The sequence below is a fragment of the Sorex araneus genome, chromosome 4 (assembly GCF_027595985.1).
Source record: "Sorex araneus isolate mSorAra2 chromosome 4, mSorAra2.pri, whole genome shotgun sequence".
Taxonomy (NCBI): domain Eukaryota; kingdom Metazoa; phylum Chordata; class Mammalia; order Eulipotyphla; family Soricidae; genus Sorex; species Sorex araneus.
In genome coordinates, this window is record NC_073305.1 from 19,158,254 (window position 1) to 19,172,844 (window position 14,591).

General features: G+C 36.1%; 1 protein-coding gene across 1 annotated transcript in view; it reads left to right on the forward strand.

Annotated features, from left to right (window-relative positions):
- Positions 1–14,591, forward strand: part of KCNH8 (potassium voltage-gated channel subfamily H member 8) — a 384,704-nt gene that overhangs the window by 331,348 nt on the left and 38,765 nt on the right. The window contains exon 12 of the mRNA XM_004603820.2: positions 12,672–12,710. Coding sequence (XP_004603877.2) covers positions 12,672–12,710 — 39 coding nt within the window. The remainder of the gene's footprint in view (positions 1–12,671; positions 12,711–14,591) is intronic.

A 14,591-nucleotide genomic window follows, 5' to 3' on the forward strand; every position in this document is an offset into this window, starting at 1 on the left:
GTTCAAATGTTTTTTCTGGATAAAGATTTTGGACCCTTTGTGGTAAATGCAGAATGTAAAATTGCTAGGTTATATTAGAATTAAATTCCTAGTTTTTTGAAAAGTGTTCATATTGTTTTCCCAAAAGTTTAAATCAGTTGACGTTTCCATGAACAGTGAATGAGAGTTTTTTTTTCCCCACATCCTTGTCAAGATTAGTTGTTTCTGTTCTTCATTATGTGAAGAACATACCATCTCACTGGTGTGAGATGATATTTCATGTTTGTTTTGAGTTACACTTCCTGATAATAAGTGGTCCAGAACATTTTCTTAGATATCTTTTGGACATCTGTCTTCCTTGAGAAAGTTTTTATTCTTCCCCCATTTTTTATGGGGCTGGTTGGTTGTTTTGTCTTTTTTCTTTAAAGTTCTATAGTGTTTTGTATATCTTTGATGTCAACTCATTGTCAGTTGAGTGGTGGGTAAATAGTGCAATAGTCTGTGAGAAGTCTTTTTATTCTGATCCTTATTTCTTTTGCAGTGCAGAAACATCTTAGTTGATGTAGTCTCATTTGTTTATCTTTTTTTATTGAATCACTGAGTAATATACAGCTACAAAGTTGTTCATAATTGGTTTTCAGTCATATAATGTTCCAACATCCATCCCTTAACCAGTGTGCATTTCCCACCACCACTGTACTCAGTTTCCCTCCTGCCCACCAACCCACCTCTATATAGACACTTCTCTACACTTCTCTCTCTCTCTCTCTCTCTCTCTCTCTCCTCTTCTGGGCATTATGGTTTTAAATGCAAGTACCTAAAGGTTATCATTCATATCCCTTTACCTTTACCTTCTTCAGCTCTCAGTTCTTGTTCAGAGTGATCATTTAGAACTATCATTGTCACAGTGTTCTCTTCTCTGTCCTAATGGCCCACCTCAGTCCCCACTTGTGGCCAGCTTTCAACCATGAATCAGACCCTCCGGACCTCATTTCTATTACCCTAGGATATTAATCTCCTATTATGTGTATATATATAAAATATATATGTATATATAATATATGTTATACATAAAATATATATTATATACCACAATTGAGTGTAATCAGTCTTTCTGTCCCAATTTTTTAATTTTTGCTTCCACTTGCTTGACCAATGGCATTGAATCAGTGAAAATATTCTCTAGACTTAATGTTATGAAGTATTATATCTCTGTTTTCTCAATAAATATATATGGATTCAGATCTAATATCAATGTATTTGATCTATTTTGATTTGACTTTTGTGTCTGATGTTAGAAAGGGTCTGAGTTCTTTTTTTTTCTTTTTCCTCTGTTTTTGCATACTACTACTTACCAATTTTCACAGCCCCATTGTTGATGAGGCTTTCCTTTCTTCCCTTCATTCTTGTTGCTCCTTTGTTGAAGAATAGCTTTCCATATACCTGAGGATCTGTCTCTTTATTCTCAATTCTATTTCACTGGGTTGAGAGTCTGTCCTTATTTCAGTACCATACAGTTTTGATTACTACAGCTTTATAGTAGAATTTAAAATTGGAGAAAGAGAAGCCTCCCATCTTCTTTTTTCCCTAGGAATGCTTTGACTTTTCCAGGGATTTTATTACCATACATAAATTCAACAGTGCTTTATCTGTGTCTTTTAAAAATGTATGGGTAGTTTTACTACCCACTGAACTTGTCTAGTAGTTTGGGTAAAATGATCAATTTTATATTAATTCTTCCAATTTATGAACTGGAATGTGTTTCCATCTCCTCAAGTCCTCTTTTATTTCTTTTAGTAGGATTTACAATTTTCTTTGTATAAATCTTTCATCTATTTTGTTCTATCTTTAGTTAAGCTGATTCCAAGGTTCTTGATTTTCAGAGGAACAATGTTATTTGTATATTGTGGTATTATTTAAGCAATTTTGTCTCTCTTCTATTGCATTATTGGCATATATAAAGCCATGGAATGCGTTGAAATTGTGGCCTACCATTTTATTGTGCACATCTAATGTTTCTAGGAGCTTATTTGTAGAGTCTTTAGTTTTCTAGGTATAGTATCATCTTATGTGCAAAAAGTGAGTTTGACCTCTTCTTTTCCAATCTATGCCCTAATTGTTATGACAGGACTTCCAATGCTATAAGTGGTGAGAGTGAACAGCCTTGTCTTGAGCCCAACCTTAGAAAGAGACTGTCAGGCTAAACATTGAGTATGATGTTTGCTGTGGGTTTGTGAAAAATGCCTTTAACCATGCCAAGTATGGTGTCCTTTTAAGGAACAGAAAAGATCTAGGCAAAGAAAGTTGCTTTTATAGAAATGAGAGCAGCATCTTTGTCATTGTCAATAGAGCAGAAAAAGTAGGGCTTTTAAAGTCTTATTTTGGTTATGAAATGTATGCCTTTAAGGTTCTTAAAATATATACACACAAAAATTAAGAATCGCTTTTAATTACCATAGTGTCTTTTCTTTATTTTCTTAATATGATACATCACATAGGCCCAACTGGGTCTCTAAACCTTGTTCGGCTTGTATAATTACCATTATATATACTTTAAGAAACTCAAAATACTATTATAACTTTGAAACAAATGAAATGAAATCTCAGAGACTTTTGATTCACAGTGGCCATTACACTGGTCCTGGGCAACGGACTGTAAATAGAAGTGATGTGTCACTCTCCGGTCAGCTCATCACATACGCAGCGTGCTTGCCCATGCTCTTTCTCCTAAACTCTTGATGCCAAGACAATACTGAGACCACACAATGTCAGACCTACAGAAGAGAAAGACATGTTCATGAATTACCATTAGAGAACAACTGCTTGACACTCATCAAACCGCATTTGAATGAAACATAAAATACATCTAGTAAGTCTTTGAAATCTGGCACATTATTTGCTTCCTCAGCATTATCCATCCTATCCCAATTAGTATTCTCCCAACAATTCTATGGCTGACAAGTGAAAAGACCAATAAAACCCCTAGCTCTTATTACTATGTTATAGTACCTTCTACATATAGTACCTACCATTCCCCATGACAAAGTTTTTTCATAGTACATGTCAGTGAAATGTTCTGTGATATATTCAAGACTCAACTCTGATTCCCAGCTTCTCAGATAGTAAAGACTAAATTCAGAATATCGTTACTTGATTTGGACTGGCTGTATAGGACACTGTGATGTTTGCCTGGAGAAAGAGAATTCTTCTCTCCATCTTAGTTTGTTTTCACCTCAAGGTTTGTGGTGAAGTTGGGAAGCATCAAAATATTTAGGGATTTTTTAAATTAAAATATCATTATTGTTTCAATTACATAAAAAGAGTTAAACTCATTATATGCCACTGAGAGTTTCAAAGCAGCCTCAACAGTTTCATCCTTACCCTACCTGGTGGTGAACTCTCAGACTTATTTAGTAAAATATCAATGTTCCCTGTTGGACTGATCCTTTCTCTAGAAATTAAAATTTCTCTTCTCATCTGCCACCTATAATTGGTATCATCATTACTTATTGGCCTCTCCCCTTATGTCTGTAAGAGAAAGAAAATGATTAGAAATGAAAATAAGATTGATTTGCTGCTTGCCTCTATAACATGACTTACATTACTTAAAGTTTGTATAAGAGTGATCATTTTACCTATGCAAGTCACAGAATTATTTGTGAGTGTCCTTCGTTCAATTTCTCTTTATCTTAAACAGTCACCAATTATGGTAATGCTCCTGTCCAATGAAGAGATAAAATATTTGATAAGCCTTTTTATGAACGAGGACACATGCTCTTTCAATCTGCTTTGTGGCTTAATCAAGATGACAATATTAACAAAGCAGAGAATATCATGAATCTGCCATAAAAAATAGGCATATAATTCATATCTCATTTCCCATTTGAGTAATCAGCTGCAGAAATGTTTTCATACTAGAGCACATTAAAGTTTTATATTAGTCTATAGTTATGAGAGTATTTTTAAAAAATTGTTATAGTTAAGATAATCTGTTTACAAAGGTGTTAACATTTATGATCTTGGTATAGTTACCTCACCTCATCACTACCAAAATGTCTGAGACCCCCTGACCCATGCAGATATGTCAGCCCCAGTCCACCCACCCCCTCCCCAAAAATCTGGTGTATAAGAACATTTTCAAATGTATACTTGGAATTCTGACCTATGAACCAAGTAAATAATAGAAATCAATTTTATGTCTTCCTCAGATCACTAATCAATAGATTATAGTTTAAGATTCCTAGTCCATATTGTGAATTCCATTCAGATATCCTGCCTTCTGGCTTCATTATAGCCAGCCTTTTGGTGGTCTAGCCTATTTAAAAATATGGGCCTGAGTGATAGTACAGTGATAGGGCACAGGCAATACAGGTTTGATCCATAGCATCCCATATGTCCCCCTGAGCCCTGTCAGGGGCAATCCCTGAGCACAGATCCTGGACTAAGCCCTGAGCACTGCCGGATTTGAACCCCTCCTCCACACAAAAGAGCTAAGAACTTGAATAATAAAAGTTTGTTAACAATGCCTAACCAGAACTGAGAAACCACTCAAGCTCCATTTTTTAAAACAAGTCAAGGACACAAAAACATTGATTTAAAGGGACATTTGCACAGCATTATTCACTACAGCACTTAGCACAGTCACTAGGATATGGAACAATGTTAGATGTCCAACAAAAGATGAGTGGATTATGAAGTAGTTGGGGTGCACACCTTCATCCTACGGATATAGATATATATACAGATACATATGCATATTATATATACACTACTTCATACACACAATGGAATATTTTATATGTGTATATGCACTTATGAATGTATATATACATATATACAATGTATATATATATACACACATATATTTCATAATCACAATTTGAATATGGTGCAGCTGTAAGGAATGATGAAATTATGCAATTCACTGCTACTGAAATATATCATGTTAGGTGAAGTAAGCCAGAAGGATAAATACCAGATAGCCTCATGTTTCTATCCCAAGAGTATAGAATATAGAATAACAGGAAAGAAGGAAGGAAGGAAGGAAGGAAGGAAGGAAGGAAGGAAGGAAGGAAAGAAGGAAGGAAGGAAGGAAGGAAGGAAGGAAGGAAGGAAGGAAGGAAGGAAGGAAGGAAGGAAGGAAGGAAGGAAGGAAGGAAGGAAGGAAGGAAGGAAGGAAGGAATAGAAGAGAAAGAAAAATGAGTATGCAGGAGGTCAGTGCAAAGGACCTTCAGGCACATTGGTTGTGTATATATGTGGTACATATTTATATCTAAACCACAGAGCCAACACTGTAGAGACTCGAACTATAATTGTCCTACTTAGAGCTTTGCCTATCAGGGAGGCAGCCTTGGGGAATGGAAGAGAACCTGAGGACATCAGTGGGGGGAAGTTGACACTGGCAGAGAAAATGATATAGGACCACTGTATGCCAGAAACTTCTCAATGAGTAGCTTTGTAAATAGAGGTACCTTAATAATTTTTTTATTTTAATGACACTTTTTAATTTTAATGACACATCCTTAAAGAACCCAAATCATCTCATTCTAGATAATACCATCTCTCATATTTCAGAGGCACTATAATGGATAGGATAAATGCATAAAAAGAAATGAAAGCACTCCTTTCCCAACTGAAAGTCATGAAAATTCAAATAAAAAGTTAAGTTACTACTGAAAGATTTAAGAACAGAGAGGAAAAAATGAGTTTGGTGGCCAAAGCCAAATATAAACCTATGAAAGCTTTTATAGAAATGACTCCAGTATAATAGACATTAAAGATAAATTGCATTTGAAACCTTAAATTGCTACAAAATTTAGTAAGTTTTATTTCCATTTGCAATTCAAACTCAATAGTAAAATTTTGAGAACTATTCACGCTTGAAAAAAGAAAAGGCTTATGCCTCTGAATTTCTCTTTTGTTGCAGATAATATGAGTACTAAGAGACCATTTCTCCACCTGATTCCCCACGCCAATGAGCAGTAATTTTCCAAGATTAAAATCCCCCTCAATGTTTTTACTGGACTCACAGGGTGATAGGTTATCTATGTCACTGGTTCCGAGGGAAAAATGAAGAGAAAATCTACTTTGATACATTTCTTCACTGTTTGTTATTTTGGACTCGTTGTTCCTCAGGACTTATTCCTGGCTTTGTGCCTGTAGATCACTCCAGGTGCGACTTGGAGGACCATATAGGAGCCAAGGATTGAACCTGGCCAATTTGGATACTTTTTAAACCAATTCATCATAGCTAAGGATGTGTTTCTTTACAATTTAGGGGTGTGGAGATGTCAGGATCTTACCTCTATCCATACTAATCTTGTGTCATACATGTCTTCAAGTCTTCTACCCATGTACCTTCCCCATCCTAAAAGACTGAGAATAGGGTTCAATGGTCTGTGGGCTATCCCATGACATTCTTTATTCTTTTCAAGATGTTATTGCTATGATCTCTGTTCCTTCTCTTATGTCTGATTTACTTCTCCTTTCCTCCATCGTCATTATTTTAGCCTTTAAAAATATGTCTCTCCATTAGAAACCAAAGCAAAAGTAAACATGAGATTACAACCACTGAAAATCTATTGCAACGTGAAAGAAACTATGTATCCTATTGCACGGGATAAAATATTCACATACTACACTTATAACAAAGAGACTAAAATCCAAAGATGTGTGAGGCCCTCACAAAACTGAATGATGATGATAAAAGCATCCAAAAAAAGGTGAAAAGATTCTGAACATATTTCACCAAGAAAGACACATAGATGGTCAATAGGAACATGAAGACATTCCCATTATCACTTATCATCAGCCATAGCAAAAAAAAAAAAGAAGAAGAAAGTGAGACAGCCTGCATTTTACAAGACAAGAGACTCATGCCCAGCGCTAGATGAAGGGCTTGATTTTTTCAGGCACTTATGGCCAAAATGAAGTGAAAATACAATAGCAGCCGCCTGGTCTCCGTAGCAAAGCATCCCTGCCTCTTCTCCCTCATCCTTGAGGACATGTGGGTGTGACTGGGAGGTGATAGTTCATCGTGCACAGGACATTAATTAGCGGGGACATACATCTCCCCTTCTTCTGCTTTCCACCTGCTAAGAATCCCCCCATTCGTCCCTAGAGGACAGCACCTAGGGGGAACACAGGAGGGGGCACTCCCAAGTTTTGTGTGTGAAGCTGTGGCCTATATAGTTCGTGTTAAAGAATATGGGAGGTCTTTGGGATGTGACACAAAGGGCTGTAACACAAGTTTTGCATGTGGGAGCCTCAAGTTTGATCCCCAACATCACATCGTCCTCCAGATACTTCTACATACAACCCAAACTCCCCCTCCCTCTCCCTCCCTCCCTCTTTCCTTCCCGCCCTCTCTCTACTGTCTCTGTCTGTCTCTATCTCTGTCTGTGTCTGTGTCTGTGTCTGTGTCTCTGCCTCTCTCTCTCCCTCCCTCCCTCCCTCCCTCCCTCTCTCTCTCTCTCTCTCTCTCTCTCTCTCTCTCTCATATCTTTAAAAATATGTAAGAGGCTAGAGTGACAGTACAGAGGGTTGGGCTTTAGCCTTGCACGCGGCTGACCCGGGTTCGATTCCCAGCATCCCATATGGTCCCCTAAGCACTGCCAGGAGTAATTCCTGAGTGCAAAGCCAGGAATAACCCTTCGGTATCGCCATGTGTGACCCAAAAAAGCAAAAAATAAAATAATTTTTAAAAATTAAAAAAATTGTGTGTAAGCCCAGACCTAGAACTAGCATCTAAACCTATATCCTCAGAGACATGAGTTCACCTCCGAGCCAGAGCATTCATACGTGTATCTGGCATTGCTCAGAGGTATGTGTGAATGATGTGAGCGGATAGGCTTGTGATGGGCACAGGCCTGGTTTTCTGCTGCTATTCATCCTGTTACAGTGGAGATAATCTTTTCTGGCCAGAAACTTAAATTCCCATCCTAGATCTTCTAACTCTTGACTTTTGAGGTGGGGAAAGAGGGTAGGATTATGAGTTCTGGGGCCCACCCAAACGTATTCAGAGGCTGTTTCTGGCTCTGCTCAGGAGTGACCCCTGGCAGTGTTCTGGGAATCATATGTTGTGACAGAATTCGAATCAGGGTTCACAGGATAAGAGAAGTCTTTATTTATTTATTTATTTATTTATTTTAGGGAGGATTTGGATACATCTTTTATTTCCATCCAACTCTGAGAAGGGCTCTGTGTACTGTGTTTGACATCAATTGGGTAGAGCGCAGAACTAATGTTATACTCTTAACAGGAAAACACAGAACAGCTCCTTCATTATAAAGAGTCATCACCCCCAAATCAGCTGGGATTTAGAATGAAAGTCATTGACAAGTCATATATTTACTATTAAAAAATTATATAATAATATGTAGCATAATATGCTATTCGAATTATTCAAATTTTACAAATGCGGAAAAGATGATATGTTTAATAATAAATTTATTAGTGTAATATTCTGGCATGCTGAATATGGTAGGGTATTTTGGTGAGTTCTAAAATATATTGCTTTAAGGCTGGTACTTAGGCCCAAGTTTCAAAGGTCTGAGTACTCAATAATAAAATAATTCAAGAATCTATAAACATTGAGATGATTCTTTTTGTGTCCTATAGAGAAACTAGGCCATGGCTAAAACTCATTTTTCCTATTGATAAAATGTTTCCTTAGTTACCAAGGCCTTCATTGCTTTGGTCTTGAAATCTTACTCTCAGCTCACTGCTATTGCCAGAATAGCTCAAAGGAGCACTTTTCTTTTTTTTTATTTTTAATTAGTGAATCACCGTGAGGGTACAGTTACAGATTTATACATTTTTGTGCTCATGTTTCCCCCATACGAAGTTCGAGAACCCATCCCTTCACCAGTGCCCATTCTCCACCTCCAGTAAACCCAGCGTCCCTCCCACCCTCCCCAGTCCCATCTCCCCCCCACCCCAAACTGCCACTATGGCAGGGTATTCCTTTTCATTCTCTCTCTCTGATTAGGTGTTGTGGTTTGCAATAAAGGTGTTGAGCGGCCATTGTGTTCAGTCTCTAGTCTACATTCGCCACGCGTCACCCCTCCTGCTGGGAATATATCCCAGAGGAGCAAAAAAGTATAGTCGAAATGACATCTGCACTTATATGTTCATCACAGCACTGTTTACAATATCCAGAATCTGGAAAAGACCTGAGTGCCCTAGAACAGATGACTGGTTGAAGAAACTTTGCTACATCTATACAATGGAATACTATGCAGCTGGTAGAAAAAAATGAGGTCATGAAGTTTGCATATAAGTGGATCAGCATGGAAAGTATCATGCTAAGTGAAATGAATCAGAAAGAGAGAGACAGACATAGAAAGATTGCACTCATCTGTGGAATATAGAATAATAGACTAGGAGTCTAACACCCAAGAATAGTAGAAATAAGTGCCAGGAGGTTGACTCCATGGCTTGAAGACTGGTCTCATTCTGGGCAACTCAGAGAAGGGAACACCAAGTAAAATGTGGTCGGATAAGGGAAGTCTCTAACCCATGTACTGTTATCTCCAGCTTCTTCAGAGCACATGGCTACTTTAAAGCATCTTCCTTCCTTCTTCTTCCTTATTACTTTCTTTTTTTCCTTCTTCTTTCCTCCCTTCTTTTGTTTCTTTCTTCCTTTATTTTTACCTCAGTGCCAAGAAAAATTCATTGGCACTGTCTGGATCCTGACAGCCTCACATTCAAAAAGGGATCTTGGGACTTAGATAAAAGTAAAAAAGACAAAAACTAAGAATTCTCACTTACATGTGTTATGTAAAGAAGCTAAGCAAGGGAACAGGCTAAATTAAACCAAAACAAACCCTTGGCTCTGACTCTGACCACAGAACTAAAATGAACAAAGATTAACAAAGGGAAGAGGCGCATTAAAAGGGTGATATAGATCCAGTGGATTGTGGTGGAAGAATGTAGTCACACTTGTGGTGGGTATGGTATGTTAGCACTCTATCCTGATAACATATTCAGCCCTAAAAACGGTCTTCACTCAATTAAAAATAATAACGGACAGAAAATATCTGTTAGAGATTGCCAACAGTTCTGCATATTTTTCTAGGTATGGCATTTCATTTCAAAATTGGTTCACTGCCTTCCTCAAAATTGTCAAAGCCTTGAGTCTTCTAATTTCTGAAATAAAAAAAATGGGAATGAGAAACATTTTTCAGCTTTATCTATTCCAATTTTTCTGAGAAAAGTATTATCATACCTAGAATTCATCAGATTTACAGAAAGTTCACCTCCAAGCCAGAGCTTGTATGAGTCGTAAAATGATCAAAGAAACACTTGACTAGCCTCATATTTTGAAATTTGAAGGTCTTATTTATAGCAATCTTAAAATCTTATCTAAAATCAAACATTTCAATGGATTGAGACCTAAGCCCCACTTAGTACCAAGAGAAAGAACATTGAGTTAGAGCTCTAGAGTCAGTTTTTTAAAGAAGTGCACCTTAAAATACTTTATATTTGCTATGTTTGCAAGCAATCATAAATGACAGAAAGAAGTCTTTAGGATCACTTCAAGTCTTTTATGTGCAGATATTTTTGAGATATACTATAGCAAACAACTAGGGATTCAACAACTTGACAGAACCTAAACTAGTAGTAAACCAAGGATTCTAGAGTTATAGCCAACCCACAAGATACTAAGGGCAGTTTCTCTTGACACCTCTGAGGGCATGTGACTTGGACCTCTTCACCTCTGAATACCACTAGGATATTCTTTCTCTCATTTAAGCGGTGATTAAAACTTTTAAAAATAGCTTTGTCTACCAATAGCATCAACAACATCATAATTTTGCTTTATTTTTCACATTTTTAATTATTCGGCTGTTTTATTTGTCACCATTTAGGAAATTATTACAAAACTTATGTCTATTGCACTTCTGAGTAATGCATATTTAGGCAGCTAAACAGATGTAGCATGGGCTGACTGCTTTGATCAAATTAAACATTGATGAAACATATATTTGCACAGCAATAATGATGCTGGCATTTGTATAAATAATAACAGAACTATTTCCCTAATCATTTAGAAAAAAAGTGAGAGGATAAGAGAATTACCAAATATGTCTCATTTTCTAGGCAGATCATTTTCAACTATATGGGGTTTTTAATGTAAATATAATTATGTTAATTTATAGGTTCTATTACCACTTTAAAGTGAAATATGCTTGAACATAAAACAATGTGGCTTATATGTGGTGTGTGTTTCTAAAATATATCATGATTTCCAAAACTTCTTTATCGTGGAAATTACATATTTTTAAGGTACTCTTCTATAATACTATATACTTTGATTTTATAAAAGATGTATCCTGAACATTGTATGACTGAAACCAATCATGAACAACTTTGTGTATCTTACAGTGATTTTTTAAAATTAAATTTAATTTAAAAATTTTCAACAACAACAATAAAAAAGTGTCCTGAGATCCAAACCTAAGTAATTCTCTGACACAGATTTTTTTACTATATCTAAGCAATTAAATTCTAAATTTAATTATAAATTATAAATCTAAAATTACCATGTGCCTACAACTGCTGGCATGTCATAATTTGATGAACTACTTTCTTTTTTTAATAATAGATGGCCACTTAAATTCAATCACTATCACTATCACTATTATCCCATTGATTGTCGATTTGCTCGGGCAGGCCCAGTAGCGTCTCCATTCGTCCTAGCCCTGAGGTTTTAGCAGCCTCTCTTTACTCGTCCTTCCCAACGGTGCTGCATTAGAGGCTCTTTCATGATCAGGAGAATGAAACCCATCATTGTTACTGTATTTGATATATGAATACTCCACAGGGAGCTTGCCAGGCTTTCTCAGGTGGGCAGGAAAACTCTCGGTAGCTTGCCAGGTTCTCCGAAAGGGAGAACTAGGCTATAAGATGTCACCAGAGGAACATTAGCCAACATGTATAGAAATGTTTGTGGTATTTTTAAATAATTTTTTGGCATAGGATAACTCTAAGAGGATATGTATAAAATTAGCACCAGGTTGTTCAACAGTCAATAACAGATATTCCACTGAACAATTTTATCTTTTTAAATGCTTTTATATGGAAAAATTATATTTATCTTTTTAGCTACTTTTAAATATATGCAAAAAGTGAAACTAATATCTCTTAGTCACTTCATCCTAGTCCACAAGGAGCATCATATGAATCAAATTAATGGGTCAGAAAGAAGGTATCACCCTCATATTCAAGTAAACAAGACAGGTGTAGACACATTTTTAAAAATAGGATTAAATAAGAAAATCCACAGGTTTCTGTTCTCTCAGAGTCATGGGGGCGTGGGGGAATTCATGGAAATGAAACAATTTAGCACACAGAAAGGAATAGAGGAGATGGAAAGTAAAAGGGGAATGAAGTACCAAGACACAAAAATATAACCAATAAGCGCATTATTTTCATTATTATTGACAGGGAGTGGTGTGCTGTATTAATTTCAAATTCTTATTCTCTCTCTTTCTCTTTTATTTTGGTCAGTAGTTGTCCTATAGGGTACAGTGTGAGAGGTAAATCTTTCAGGAGATATTTTCTCTGTTCTGGACTCCACTGGATCTATAATCCCCACCCTCAACACACTGAACTACAGTTCCCCAATCTCAAATCATTAGGGAAGGTGCAAATGATTGTTACAACTTCTGTTTGTTTGTTCTTTCAGGTGATATCAAGATTATCGAACAAAACTACAGTCTCACAGGTATGGCTTTTACCAAACAGCAAAAAAGTTAGCTAAAATCTGTAGGATTTCCAATAAATCTTTCTCCCTCTGAAAGATCTTGTGTATTTACTTCTTTATATTCTTAATACGCTTCCATAGGAAAATGGAAACTAACTTTTTTGAATTTGCAAATGCAGGAATCTTGAAAACCATGTCATTCAAGTGCTAGTGTTACTGCTATAAAGTTTGTCACCAAGACATGCCAAAAGCAGCAATGTCTTGTGGTGCTGAGCTTAGAAGTACTTTGTATTTGAAAGATATAGTCAAATTTTTTGGTAAGAATTCAGTTGATGATATAACATGACTATCCATAATACAAAATATATTGTTCAGAGCCATTCTGGAAGTAGTTTCACTTGAGTTCTTAAGACAGCACCAACATTTAAATACCCTTCAATGTCAAATAGAAGTTTCCCCAAATGTGAGCTATCATTTTTGTTAAGTATATTTAATTACTAATAATTCTGTGAGAGGGCCTTATAAAAAGTTTCTTTTCTTGCTCTCTTTCTTTTTTTCCTCTCCTTAAAGCAGAACCCAATACAAATTTCATAAACATGCATACACTCACCCATGCACACAGAAACATGCAAATAAATTAAATTATAAAACACATTACAAAGATACTCATCATTTTCTGAAGATTAATTGGTAGGGAAGCACTTATATCTGTTTTTAATATTATTGAAGACCGTTTTTTAAGTTCTGAAAATCACTCATAGCTTTTAAACCATTTTTTCTCTGGAACTAGTTGTCTTTTTTTCCTCTCTTACCTTGACAAAATTCCATTCTCAAGATCAAGCAAAATTATCATTTAGTTTTTCAACAGCAACCTTTCCTTATTGTGCCCCCTTTCTTGGGCATTTCTTGTATTTGCTTTCTTGTGAAGAGAAATTTGACCTTCTTTTGGGTTTTTCCCATTTCAATTCTTATTCTTTCATAGTGCTCCAAAAGGGAACATCCCAACCAAGAATACACCATTCCTAACTTTAAAAAAAGGGGGAAAAAACCACTGTTCTAATGTTATTTGGAGGAGGGTTTATTGGCTAGCAGACCAACTTAATATTCAGACGTTAGATATTGGTTTCTCTTATGTCATTTCCAGAAGTGGGTGATATAACTGTGTGCCACTAGGATTCCGAATTTTCTTTCTTTCTTACCATCCTCAAAATGAATTCTTTCAGTCATCAAGATATCATTCTCTTAGTAGACTGCTGAAGATCCATCTTTTTTATCCATGTTTCACATGGCAAAGCAAAGAAACGTGAAAGAGCAGAGGATTCTTTATAGGAAACTTTCTAAAGCTCTCTTACAATCTGCCTGCTCATTGCTGTCAGCTTAAAAGTTTAGCCTCATGACCAAAACCAAGTGGAAAAAGAAGCTGGAAAAGGTGATCTTTGAATAGGGTCCATTGCTTAAAGTTTTTTTAGCCAAGATAAAGGTTAGTATTGCATATACAGAGATCAGTATTCTGTAGCAACTAAGTGAATTCAATATTTTCCTTTATTCATCATCATCATCATCATCATCATCATCACAAAGCCAAGCACTTATTAAGCACTTTCTATGCATATTTCTAAATACTTAAGTACTATTGTCCAATATTTAATTTTCTCAGTTTCCCAATTTATAAGTAAGGAAATCAAGATTGTAAAGACAGTTTCCACTAGGTCAAGGTTATAGGTAGTATGTTTTCTCTGATCAGGTAACTGAAAGTCCTTGTATTCAAGGTGAATCAGCTTCCTGAGTAGTACCAGATCAGAGTGAATCTCATTGTTTGAGTTTGAATGACTACCCCACAAAATGTCATGAATTAAATAAGAGATTCCTGTGACTGTGCGAAAATCACATTCCCATTATAGA